The sequence below is a fragment of the Daucus carota genome, chromosome 8 (genome assembly GCF_001625215.2).
Source record: "Daucus carota subsp. sativus chromosome 8, DH1 v3.0, whole genome shotgun sequence".
NCBI classification, from domain to species: Eukaryota; Viridiplantae; Streptophyta; class Magnoliopsida; order Apiales; family Apiaceae; genus Daucus; species Daucus carota.
The window spans coordinates 18,985,179-18,999,238 of record NC_030388.2 but is presented as its reverse complement, the minus strand read 5'-3'; the positions used below and the strand labels follow the sequence as shown (position 1 = coordinate 18,999,238).

The 14,060-nt window shown below is 32.1% G+C and overlaps 1 protein-coding gene across 1 annotated transcript; it reads right to left on the bottom strand.

The window, feature by feature from the left end:
* Positions 1–659: 659 nt before the first annotated feature.
* LOC108199016 (gibberellin 2-beta-dioxygenase) lies at positions 660–2,426 on the bottom strand. Its single transcript, XM_017366782.1, has 3 exons — positions 1,997–2,426; positions 1,464–1,791; positions 660–1,124 (listed from the first exon to the last, which is right to left on the bottom strand). The coding sequence occupies exons 1-3, from the start codon at positions 2,374–2,376 to the stop codon at positions 876–878; spliced, it is 957 nt and encodes a 318-aa protein (XP_017222271.1). The 5' UTR covers positions 2,377–2,426; the 3' UTR covers positions 660–875.
* Positions 2,427–14,060: the final 11,634 nt, after the last annotated feature.

The window sequence follows — 14,060 nt, the reverse complement described above, 5'->3', positions numbered from 1 at the left end:
TTGTGAGACATTGTCGAATCTAGGACCTGAGACGAAAAAGATAAATTCTTAACTCTTGAGTTATCCGACAGATTTGTGAACGGGACAGATTTGTGAACGGATGTGAAGACTTTAATTCGTACCTGTTATAAGCGTCTTTAGTTATACTGTAATTTCATGTTTTGCGATAAATTTATGAACGGATGTGAAAACTTCAATTCGTACCTGTTATAAGCCTTCTGTTGTGCTGTTATTTCATGTGTTGAATGTCACACTGGGCATAATAAATCTTCTTTTACCTTGGTTCAAAAATTGAGGCTGACAACAAATATCGGTAAAATTCGGAATTTAGAACTGTAAAACTAAAACATATGTTCTTTTCGAGTCAATTTCTTGAATTTACCAATACATTATTAGCTTGTAGGTCACTCGGTAAAAGATGGGTGTGAAGACTTCAAATTTGTTCCTTTTCTTATATGCCTTCCGTTATGCTGTTATTTCATGTTTTTGAATGTCTCACTGGACACGAATTTTTTTTATCTTAATTAAAATTCGAGGTTGACAATAAATATTGGTAAAAAGTTGATCGATATTTAAAATCGTAAATTATATGTAAGCTCTACTCCAACCGGATCAGTGTGAAACGGAAAAATTATCACTAAACATTGCAACAAGAACAATAAAGCGCGAAACCGAAACATTATCACTAAACATTGCAACAACAGATTAAAGAAAAACACAAGGTACGATCCATTATCTGAAAGCACAACTCGAAACAAAGGTAGAGCTGCAACCTATATTACAAACTTCCAAAAGCAAGAAACAGAAAGACTCTCGAAGAAAAACAGACATGCACCTTTCCTTAAAAAGGAATTGTGGGGTTGACTTGAGGCTAACTAAGCAGGACATTTCTCAAAGAAGCTGATCCTGTTGCAAGCTAACTTAGTATTGAAGGCAGCCTTCTTATAATCATCCCATGTGAACTCTCTGTACAGGCTCTCCTCCCCTTCTTCCATAAGTGAAGCTATTGGTGCAATCTTTTCATTGGGAGGTGGCCCTCCAAAGTGGATCATTGATATCCTCTCTTTCAGACTCTCTGTGATCACTCTATGCTTCACACTTTTGAACCTCCCATTAGTCAGCACCTGCAACATACATATATTTCGATTCTTTAACTTTTTACCACAGCAAGAGAGTTACTGCGCGGTTTTTAAGAAATGAATGCTTGACTCATTTTCAATCATATAAAGAGATTTAGTGGATATTAAATGAGCGTGGTTTATGAATGTGTGATTGTAATAATCTTGAAAAGATGCTACAAATAGATGCTATAAATAGAAAGTTCGTTCTTTTTGGGATGCTATAAATAGTAAGTTCATTCTTTTTGGGACATCCAAAAATGGAAAGTGGTTCAAATAAAATGCAAGGGACGGAGGGAGTAATAAAAATTTGTTAAGAATTTAATATTGTGTATCTTACACTACCTGTAGACAGTCATCAACAGTGATGAAGAAAGAGGTGGGATCAGGTGGAACTTGCACCCAAGTCCCATCTTTCAGTGCAATTTCCAGGCCTGAAACGTTGTTTGATCTTATGACTGATATGATTTGTGGGTCGGTGTGTTCTCCGAACCCGAGCTTAGTTTGATCACTGGCCGGGTAGTGGTTTATCCTGAAGTAAGAGTCACTCTTTTCAGCACTCACCAACCTGCTCAACACAGTTCTCGGCTCAATGTTCAAACCATCAGCCATCTTCTCCAGTACTTCACAGGTCAACTTTTCTAAGGCCGCCAAATATTTCCTTATCATAAGCCTGTTAAACACAAAAGATGCATATTTAAAGATAGATATTTATATTTTCTTATTTTTTTGCTGATTGAGTAACACTCGGGAGTTGAACTCCTGACTTCCTGCAAGGAGTACCAGAGCTCAACCACCGCACCAACACCTTGTTTGGTGATATTTATTTATTTGATATTACAAACTGGTAAACAAAAAGAAGAGGAAGTTGATGATACCAGAAGTCATGAGGGAAAATGGCAGGGGAGTCTTGTGCAATGAGTCCGGTATTAGTACCGAGAAGAAGGTACTCAACCCAGCCAGTATCGCCTCGTTGGCCAATGCACTTGTTTCCGTACCCGAAAGGAGCCGCTTTGTCTTTGTGCTGCTGAGGCAGCTTGAAGAAACTCATAGCTTGAGTTTCAAGGCTAGTGACCATTTCCATTGGAACTCCATGGTTCACCACCTTAAAGAACCCAACCTCTCGACAGGCATTGACAATGTGAATTTGTGCATCGGGGTTCGAAAGATCAACCACCGGAATCTGAGTGAAGTTGCTATCGAATGAGTTGATGGTAGGGAGGTTAATGTGTGCGACGGATTGAGATAAGACAACCATGGTTACTTGCAGAATGATAAAAGATATCTTGTGAGGAAGAACGAGAGAGATTTTCGAAGAAATCTTGCTGTGATGTTTGCAATGTGTTTGTTGCCTATTTATAGTACTTGCAGCAGGGGCTTCTCTGATGGGACTTCTATTTAATTATATGTGTGTGTCTTAAGGGTTGATAATCATATGTTCATTCTAATTAACATCTGCAATGCAATTTTGATAAGTAATGTCAGCTCGCAACTTGCGATTATTAAATGAAACATTTAAAACAATCAACTTCTCCTCCTGGCATTTTAAGATTGTTTGCGAGTATTGTTTACTGCTGCTTAATATGTTCTCCACCCAGGGAGTTATCAATATTGAATAATGATTATTGTAGCAAAAGTTCATGTTGAGCCATTTCTATATCACCTTAAAATTTAAGCATTATTATCATATATTTGATAAGGTAGACAGCTCGGTTTAAATTCCTACATGCTCATTTATCAAGTTTAAAATTATTTGACAAGGTACACAGCTCAGCTTTCTTAGAATCGAATCTCACGTTCACTTTTCGTTTTTGCATTTCTTCCATCAAGTTTACATCACAGATGATTTCTCTTCACCGGAATTCCTATATTATTCTACTTATATGATATATCGAACAATAATTGATATTCCGATATTATTCCCTTTATTCATAACATATATATATATATTATATATTTTGTCGATATATATTAGTTACAACACAAATACTATGGTGTAATTAATTAGTTATGGCTCCTCGATCGATTAGGTTTATATCGTGTCTCATGCTAGACTTATCTCAAAACGTAGTTGTGAGATAAGGGGTAAAGTGTATTTATGGTGCTATCTAGAGGCAATTTTTTATTATGTTTAGGTTTTTTTTGGAGACCAAATTTTATCTTCCCATATAAGAGTTAGTTTTATTATGAGGTAATGATTTTTGAAAACCACCCATTCTATACAATCTTATTAGGTTTATAATTAGCCATTTTATCATCTGCTCCTCAATTTCAGAAAACTTTTAGAATTTCAGAAAACTTTTAGAATTCTGGTAGAAGTTTTCTTGTCTTTCAAATACTTTTATTTATTTTCCTTGAGTTCCCAAAGAAGAATATATTGATTCGTTCTTTGCGTATTTTTCTCAATTTTTCTCTTTGCTCGAGTTTTCTCCTGCTCAGCATGAAAGCTGAATAGGAGAAGGGTCCCTTGGTCGATTTTCCAGGTCCCCTCTTTTCTTCGTTATGCTCAGCACCAAACCTGCCCTAGAGTGATGCCATGGTCGGTTTTTCCTTAATGTCAAAACCTCCTCTATTCGGCCTAAATACCGACCAGGAGAGGTATATGTTGTAATATATATGTGTGTATGTGTGTGTATATATATGTGTGTGTTGGGTAGTATATTTTTAATAGGGTCGTTTACTTTGTAGTAGGTGTGTGAACTTGTCCTAGTTTTGAAATGTGACTTTTACAATAGTATATTGTTGCTAAAATTTTAAGGAATTATGTCATGCACTAGAAGAGATTACAAGACAGTGTTATCTCTTAAGACTAGATTTAATATAATATTCATCAAATTTGATTTTAAAATTTCTACATGCATATAATTCGATTGCACCTTTACTAATTATATTGAGTTTGTTTCATTTATTGTTCATACTAGAAATACTAGATTTGAGACGTAGAACACATTAAAAAAAATTGGTGAGTTGAAAATATTTAATTTACAACAATTATGAGGACAAATCATAGCTTCCTTGTTAATGATAGTTTCTTATTATTATGCAATGATAGTTTCTTATTATTATGCAACTTCGAAAGAGCCTAAAGCATCCCTTTCTTTTTATATTAAAATGGTACAAATTTATTTATAGCTATGGAGGTACTAACTAGAGAATTCATATACAATTTCTGGTGTGATATGAGAATATACACGTACTGTATCGGTTCTTAACTTTGTTTGTTGTGATAGCAAAACAATTTTATTATCTAATTTTTAACAAGAGTAATTGGTTAATAGTGTTTTAAAGATTTTATAAAATTATATAATTTATTGTTAAAGAGCATCGAATGGATATTGATGGATGGTGTAGTTGATAAGATATTAGATTTACAAAGGTGTTAGAACAAAATATTATCTTATATTAGATTCATTTAGATGTTAGTTATCTTTTGTTGCAATCTTGGAATCGATGTAATTCTTAAATGGCGAGTCATCAAGATGGACTAAAATTATGTGTAGTCCATTAAACTCAATCATATTTGACTATAAGAGAATCACGGTCATAAAAGGTCATAACTCACATGTCAAATGTCTCAAGTCTATGATATTGCTAGCAATGCAAGAGCCCCCTAATTGACACAAGTAAGCCTTAAAGGTTTCGTCATGTACCTTTTATACTTTGATGTGACAGGGTTGTCCGTTTGTCTTTAAGATAAGTTCTATGTTGTCTTGATAATAATGTAATAGGATGTGACTTCTAGAGGATCACCCTAACATGTATTCTTAAAAGTAAATCCTCATGTGAGATGAGTACCGTTCTAAATATTTAATATATGAAATGATGCATAACATGTTTTCCTAAAAGTAAATCCTCATGTGAGATGAGTCTTGCTCTATATATGTAATATATAAAATGATGCATAGAGGGTAGAGCTCTTGTACATAACATGAGCCCAATATGCTGGTGGACATATGTGACTTATAATTATTATACATGCAAACTAAAATATTATATACATTGTAATTAAAATGGTGAATCATCACCTAGAACAAACTATTATTCATCATCCCAAATTATTCTATAGTGACCAATATGTATATTTAATCCAACTTAATATTTTATACATAATTTATGTAATCCTAAACCTAAGTATATATTATTTTGAAAATGTAATTTTTTTTAATTTCACATCTAGAATATATATTATTATTAAATAGGTTAATTGTGTTTCTTTTACCTTTGTAGTATATTGTAAAAATGACAAGTGAACTAGAATTATATATAATATATTTTTCAAATTAAGAGACATTAGTTCTCACTAGCTAATTTGATTCAAATGTATTGTTTGTTGACCAACACATATGTATATTATGTGTGATACATATTCCTAAAACATTAAAACAATAATTCATTTTAGGAAGTTATATATGTTTGTATATATATATTATTTAGCTAAATGTAACTCGATTTTTCACTCGTTATGATCATATTGCTTATATGTATGTGTGTGTATATGTGTATGTATACACATATATGTATGTATATATATACACATACATACATACATATATATATTATATAATTTCATATAAAAATTATGAAAAATTTATTACTAATTCATTTTAGTGTTCATTTCATATTTACAAGGATTTCTGAATTTACACATCATTGGAATAGAATAAAATCACTCATCATCACATCTAACTAAAAATAAGACATGACTTGTAATAATTTTTAATCACTTCTTGTCAGGAGCTAACACTAATGACACTTAACTGACACTTCTTGTAAGAGCTGGCACTAAACTGACATAATATTACTGACAAATAGAATGTATACATATGAACAAACACACTATGCACACAGTACTGTCACAGTATGCACGCAGTACTGTCACAGTATGCACGCAGTACTGTCAGAAGGATGGCGGAGAATATTTATATGTGACACTGACAATTAATGTAGTTTATTCTTCTTTTGAATATATTTCTTTGTATTCAGGAATCACTGTTTCAGGGTTTCAGGGTTGACAGTGAACTGAACCGCAGAAATTTCAGAAACTTCAGACTCAGAACTATTACAGACAAACATTATGCACAGTTAGAAGAGATCTGACAAGAAAATGTTTATTTAGTTTGTCAAACTAATAAATATTATATCTCATTTATCTTCTGAACATATTTTGATCATGTTTCACTGGTAAAAGTTATTTAGAAAGTTAAATTGTAGTCATCTAGATATTATACGTTATTAATATATATTTGCATGTGAAAATTTTATCAAATATAAACAAATTTTAATTGAAACTTATATGATCAATTGATAGTCGGTTAAGACCATCAATATCAATATCTGATTAAAGTATTTTTATTTTTTATATTGTAATAGATTGAAATTAAATTAGGAATTTAACTTGTTTATAATTCTAACTATTCTAAATATGTTTTGGCACATAAAATTAAGTTGTTTGGTTTTAATAAGTTTCTTGTGAGAACTTCTATAATCTTAGCTGGTGTGTCATTTTATTAAAATCCTAGATTCACAAATATGATAAGAACTCAATTCAATATTAATTTCATTGTGATATATAATTTTGAAATGTACTTTTAGAATTTAAATATTTTTGGACATTTAAAAATTAAATTTATTTATATCCAATTATTTTTATATTTAGTTTATAATTATATATATGTTTAAAAGACAATTTAAAATCACTTACCATGTAATTATGTATTCAGATATTCTTATACAACTAACATTTTAAGATGGTTTGAGCTCATTATTTAATTCATTCACTCGGGAAAATGTATCACCATCGTATCACTATCATACAATTAATTGAAAAAATAAATTTTAAAAATGTTCAATAATATTGTGTAGATTATAAGTTATTAAATTTAGCCAAATTAATCTTAGATCTAAAATCAATAATTATTATTGACGTATAACACTTCACTTCTACATGCCTATAATTTAGTTGAGCACACAAACCTTTTATCATATCAATAAATACAAGTAATCAAATTCAATAACAACTTTTAAAAATAGTTAATTTTTGTTGGATGAATCAATTAACTTTTAATTATGAAAACTAGTAAACAAAAAATATTATTGACTTATAATTTAGTAACCATCTCAAGATATTTGACAAGTACTGTCACATGATTTATATCAATAAAAAAATAAGTGACTGTCATGTTAAAGAAATAATATAATTTTATATTTAAAAAGCCAATAAAAAAGCCAAGTCAAAAAAAAATTATATTATATTTAAAAAAAGTCACTTATTTGCCCTCCTTCGAAAAAACTTTAGGCACAGACAAGCCAAGTCGTGTCAATTTTCTAGTGTTTTTTGAAAATTAAATGAAGTCTCAAATTTCGAATCCTAAATAAATCATGATATACTTGGTACATAAGCCTATTATTGGTCCAATTAGTAGTAAAGGGATTTGAACCCTCACGATTTTTAAAGTCAATGGATTTTCCTCTTTTTATAAATTTCATTGTTGCCAGTAAATAGAATGGATTCAGACTTATACATACGCGAGGGAAGGTAATCAAAAAAGAAAGAAGATGAGTTCTTCTCTCTTTTTTGATCACTTAGGAGTCGTGTGAGATGAAAATCTCATAGACGATTTTGAATGAGAAAAAGAAGTGAGGAATCTTCTTTTCGACTCTGACTCTCCCACTCCGGTCGTTGCTTTTCTTTCTGTTACTTCGAAAGTAGCTGCTTCAGCTTCAGCCACTCGAATTTTCGATATTCCTTTTTATTTCTCATCAAATGAATGGCATCTTCTTCTGGAAACCCTAGCTATTCTTAGCATGATAAAGCATGAAAAATTTCCACCCAAGATTTAAGAGTTGGTCCATTCTTAGCCTTGGTAAAGAATAGTTATACTTATAAACTGAATTATAGTCATAACACTCCTCAATATGAACTAGTTGTTACAAACTCCCAATTTAAATTTCTTACTTACCTATTAGCCATTATCGTATCTCTATAGTCATTATGGGATAATACCGTCTCATTTTGTATCCCCGCCTCGAGACTCTTATCATTGTGGGATAATATCATTAATTTTCGTGTCCTCAACTCCGACAACTTGCCTAATTAACTTTTAAAAAATTTTCTATGATATCATATGCAACAACCTGGATCAAAAATCCCAAATTTTTGTCAAAAATCGTGTCAATATGTGTCATTGTGATGTAATATCGACTCATTTTGTGTCCACACCTCGAGGCTTTTGTCGATATGCAATAATATCACCAATTTTCGTGTCCCCGATTCTAACTTGAAAAATATTGTTTTCAATAGATGATTATGATATTTTTTATGACAACACAGGTTAAATCCCGAATTTTTGTCAAAGATCGGATAAAGTCCTGAATTCGTCATTGTGAGATAATATTATCTCACTTTGTGTCCCCATCTCGAGAAATTTATCATTGTTGTATAATAACACCAGTTTCTGTCTACCTAACTCTAACAACTTGATTAATTAGAATTTGCAAAATTGATTTTGATATCATATTTGACAACCCGTTTGGAATCCCAAATTTTTGACAAAAATGAAATTAATTCTAAATTATGAATCTGAAACAAATTTGATATACAATGATTCAAATACAATGATTTACATAATTTACCAACACACCACAAACTTTGAAAGATAACGATTTATTGATAAAAGTGGTAATCAAATTTTTTATCTGGAAAGTTAGTCACATATGGTTGCCTGCTAATTTTATTATTTATCATAGATGTATCACCCTTCTGAATGTTTGCGATGTAACCGTGAAGCTAATGACTAATGAGGATATCATGCATGCTTTATGGTCATGCCCCGCTACTTCTAAAATCTGGAAGATTGTTGGATGGTGACAGGTGATTAAGAGTTATAACGCTTTAGATGTAAGTAGCTTTCTAATTAAAATGAAGCAAAGGTTGACAAAGGAAGAATTTGAATTATTTTCTGTCTTAGTTGGCAAGTGTACACGAGGAATAATGTTGTTCATTGTGGAATTTGTCTTGAATTTAGTGTCTGGTTAGTTGGTGTTGTGAATATGTCAAAAATTTTAAACTTTAAAATGGTTATCATATGAAGGTGGCTGATAGAGCAAAATGCAAATGGAAAGTGCCTTCTCCAGGTATGCTTAAGCTTAATGTAGATGGAAGTATGAATATGAAGAATCTAGGATGTGGTTTAGGTATTATGGTGCGCAATGACAAAGGAGGTTGTATCGAAGCAAGGTGTGTTTATTTGAACAAATGTAGTTCTTGTTTAGCTGCTGAATTTTAGCTATTAAGGAAGGGCTGAAGACTGCCAAAAATATGAGATGTTCCAATTCATTCTAGAATCAGATTGCTGTCAAGCTTTGGCATTAGTAGAAATTTTGATCGAGGTTGCAGTGAATATGATAGTTATCTATTAGATGTTAAATCTTTATGTTCTAATCTTAAAGGTAGTAATCTATTTTTTACTGTTAGAGAAGGTAATATGGTGGCGCATGTTTTAGTTAGATTAGCTATGAGATGTAGAATTAGTGCAAGGTGGTGTGAGGATTTTCCTTCTTGTGTATTATCAGCTTGCACGGCTATCTTGTAAGATTTCAGAATCTTACCTAAAATTATAAAAGATGTTCCTAGTACTAATTTTCTCCAAAAGCATTTGAGGCCTGCTTGGAGAGGATCGTCAATAGCAAATAATAAAGCCAATAGTTACAAAAGAAAATCATCTTACAATTTAGAAAAGAGAAAAATTTAGGACACCCTCGAAATATTATATTTCCTGTGAAGTTTAGATTCTTGATTTCATAATTCATTCACTCTTTTGAGAACATATACCTCTCGGCCTTATTTTACACCAAAGAGCCCCCGAAAACTTGCTTTCACATCTCTAAAAAATAACATAAGGTAACTGGACTACCCAAAGATATCGGGGTTGTTTGTTTAAAAAAAGCAGAAGCTGCTTCTTACTTCTGCTTTTCTTGACCCATTTGTGTAAAGAAATAGTAGCACTTTTAAGAAACTGAGAATGTTAGCTTATCTCTTAGAGTTTCTACTTCTTCTCCAAACACTTCTTGAACTTATTTATTTCTCACTTCTATTCCACTTCTTTACTTTAAAGAAAGAAATCACTTCTTTTAACATTGCCCAAACAACCCATTAAATTGTAAATGCACAGAAAATATATATTGTAGTTTGGAGACGGGACGCAACTTTAACATGCAACCACAAAAAGTGACACGTATATCTGTTGGTAAAACGTGTCAAGTGGATACGCAATAAGAGCTGCATGCAAAGAATGGTCAAAGAAGAGTGAGAGTCCAGCCTCTAAGTCACGTGAATGCATGGCTGTTCACAAGAGGTTTTACATTCCCGAGTAGGCAGGGCCATGCACTGACGAGCCATTGCACCACTATTAGTGCAATGGGGTCCGGCTCTGTGCTCACAAGCTCTATGGGCTGCTCTTCTTTTAGTGTAGGTTTTATGAGCAAAGAGAGTGTCACGTGATTTCACGAGCTCCTCTACGGCAAGAGCTGAGGCCTTACGGTGTCGCGTAGTAAGCCCATGCACTGAGCCTCTGCAGAGGCCACATAAATCAGGGTGCAGTTCTGCTGCAGTGCTCAAAACTAGATGGTATTTATTGTGTAAATATATATGTTTAACATAAAGTACTTAGATTCCAGACTCGTAGTAGTAAATTTTGAGTCAGTGATGTTTTCATTTTCGTTATGGCAAGCAGCTTACGGGGTCGACAGTAAATTTTGTGCACAGAAAACACATCAATCAGGGTGCAGGGCAGACTAAATTAGGATCTTGAAAGAATCAATCAACGGAGCACTTAAGATAGATTCTCTAAAGATTTTTATCGAAATAAAAGAACTATTTAAATGAAAAAAAAATCTCGAACAAATTTTTAAGGTTGTAGTTTTACGACAGTACATTAATTAGTTGTAATATTGATATACATACTTTGATCATGCATCTATAAACTCTGGAAATATAGTAGCAAGAAAAGTTGATTTATCTGGCGATCTCTATCATGAAATATCTTGTATATATTCTTGGTACTTAAATCATTCGGTACGTATACACGTCCAACATTTTTTACACTACTTTTTGGCATGAACACACTGTTGATTGGCTTTAACCAAAAGTCCTGGTGGAGATAAGAGGTGATCTATTCGGATATTTCGATGAAATTATATAATCGTGTTTCTATATAATTTACAGTTGTAATCTATTTGCAAGTAAAAACATATTGCAGAACACTTACGATTTCGTTTTTGTTATTATGTAACACTAATACAATTTTGTTATGTATTTTCGCACGACCTAATGGTTAGAAATGATGCTGATATTGTTTGGTATTAAGAGCATATACGAGGCTCTAATGAGTTTGCAGCACAATAAGACCCAGTTTCTTGTTCAGACTACTCAGTGATGAATAATAAGTATACATAAGGCCAGCATCGTTTTGATGAATCTACATTTCCCTCTAATATTCTGTTTTGATTTTCATGATTGTTGTTTCGTATTGCTGTTTCCTTGAAAAGAGTTGTGCTGGTGTTCTAGTATAATGTGTAATTTTTTTCAGTTAAGTCATACATAAAGATGCTCATTATTTGATGGTATAGCTATAGCATGTATTTAAAAGTTGAGCGAAGCTTGATTCTGTACTTCAAGAACTGATAGCATGACATTATGATTGCTGGGGTTGCGCTGCACTTTGTTATTGCTCATATTATACAAAAAAGGGTTTATGAGATGTACGTACGTATAGGTACACATATGCTATATAATACATGTGCAACATATCAAATGATATTAGCTCTTGCATGAATTTCGAATGTGTGTTGGATAACCTTTAGACGAACTTTAGTTTAAATACGGTAGAATATCTCCGAGAGTCTCTTCTTAATGAGTTTCTATATATAATTTAAAATATTAATTTCTAGTGTTGATTCTTGTATATAATTTAAAATATTAAACTTCTAGTGTTTTAGTATTAAGAGTGCCAACTCTTCTATTTGTATTTGCTCTTAACTTATACTACTTACATTTTTCTCATTTTAATTGTTTTTAACTTTTTTACACGCATTTTAAGATACTAAAAAAATCACATCTAAATATAATTATTCTTTATAAAATTTATATCTCCTAAAAGTTTGGAATCTAAACTTTTATTTGATATAAGAATTGATTTTTTTTTTATTGAGTGTAGATATAGTTTTTTGACACCTCAAGTGTTAAAAAGTCAAACATCAGTTAAAATGGGACAGAGGCAGTATTTTATTCATATTTTGAATTCAAATATTTTTCATGTAGCGGGAATCTAAGGTAAGAATTAGAGAAAATGATTATTTTATTAATTTAAGAGCCAACTAGTAGCTCTTAAATTAGAGTAGAGAGAAAATGTTCTTAAACATAAAAGGTTCTTAATTTAAGAACCACTAAAAGGCTCTTGGAACTTTATTTTTTCTAATCCTCCTTATATTTTGATTTAAGAGCTTAGTTTAGGAGTCTATTGCAGTTGCTCTTAACACTACACCAAATACAGGTATTTCCCACAGCCATTTTAGCCTGCATTCTGTCAGAAGAATGCTTTCTTCCGACGGGATACGTTTGTCGGAAAACTTGTAGTCAAAAAATCTGAAACTCGTTGAAAATTTCAATTTTGTCGGAAGATAAATGTGGGGCCTACTTCATGCATATTATAGTATTAAACTTAACATCTGACGGACATCATTGTCAGAAATATAATTTATTTATATTTAAATGAATTTCTATTAAATAATAATAGAAATCAAAAAACAAAATTCTTACAACCTATCTGTCGGAGGTTCACAATTAAATAAAAAAGAAAATTAGATAAAAATAATTTTACATTAAAAAATAACACCAAACTTTTGACAGATAAAACTTGTCATAAGTTGTGAACTTCCTACTGATTGTAATTGTTTGTCAGAAATGTTATCTTCTTACAAAATTGGTATGTAAGAAGAATTAATTTCCAACAAATGTTGTGTAACCTCCCTGCGGTGAAAAGTATGTTATTCCGACGATTATGGCTGTCACATGCATAAACTTTTGACAGATTCTTTTGGGAATTTTTGACAGGCATGTTGTTGGAAGTTTGCCCTGCCAAAGAGATCTTTACCCTGTTTTTTCATTTTCCAGCCAAATTGGCTCTAATCAGCAACAAACAACAGAAATACCAAATAGACTTTCAAACATTAAAACATATCCTCTTTATAATAAACTAGCCACTATAGCATTAAACCATCAATACAACCGAAATTGAAAGAAAAGCTACTAATTTACAATACCATAAAGTCACGAGTTTAAGTTAAACTTAGATACAAAGCAAAACCAACAGTAGCAAAGTTTCGTGGATATGACATACAATATAAAGAGCTAGCTACTTATCCACTACATTTGAAGAGTACAAAAGCTTGTAGAGAATACCAAAATATCTCTTACTTAGAATGAAAACCAAGTAAGCTACCATGTGATTCTAATTGCACCATCAGATCTCTTACAGGAACCAACATCGCCATCGCCATCATTGTCATCACTATCGCCACCACCCTCGTCATGATCATCACCGTCATCTTCAGCATGTGCCTTCCCCTACAAAATAAAAAGAAACAATTAATTATTTGAAATAATTATATGGTGTAAACAACTGTTAAATTATACTCCATAATATGTTCACCTTTACTTTGCCTGGACCCTGCGTCTTGTACAAATGATTGAGTACGTCAACCATCACCTGGATGATCTGGTTCTGAAGTTGTTGCGTAATAGGATGATCTGCAGGAAGATGAGACTCTCCATCCACAAAATATTGTGCAAGAAGCTGAATTTGATCTGCAGTTAGTTGGTAATCTTGAAGATGTGACCGAGCATGGGCAAGGGTTTCATCAACTACACGCATAAGCAGATCATCG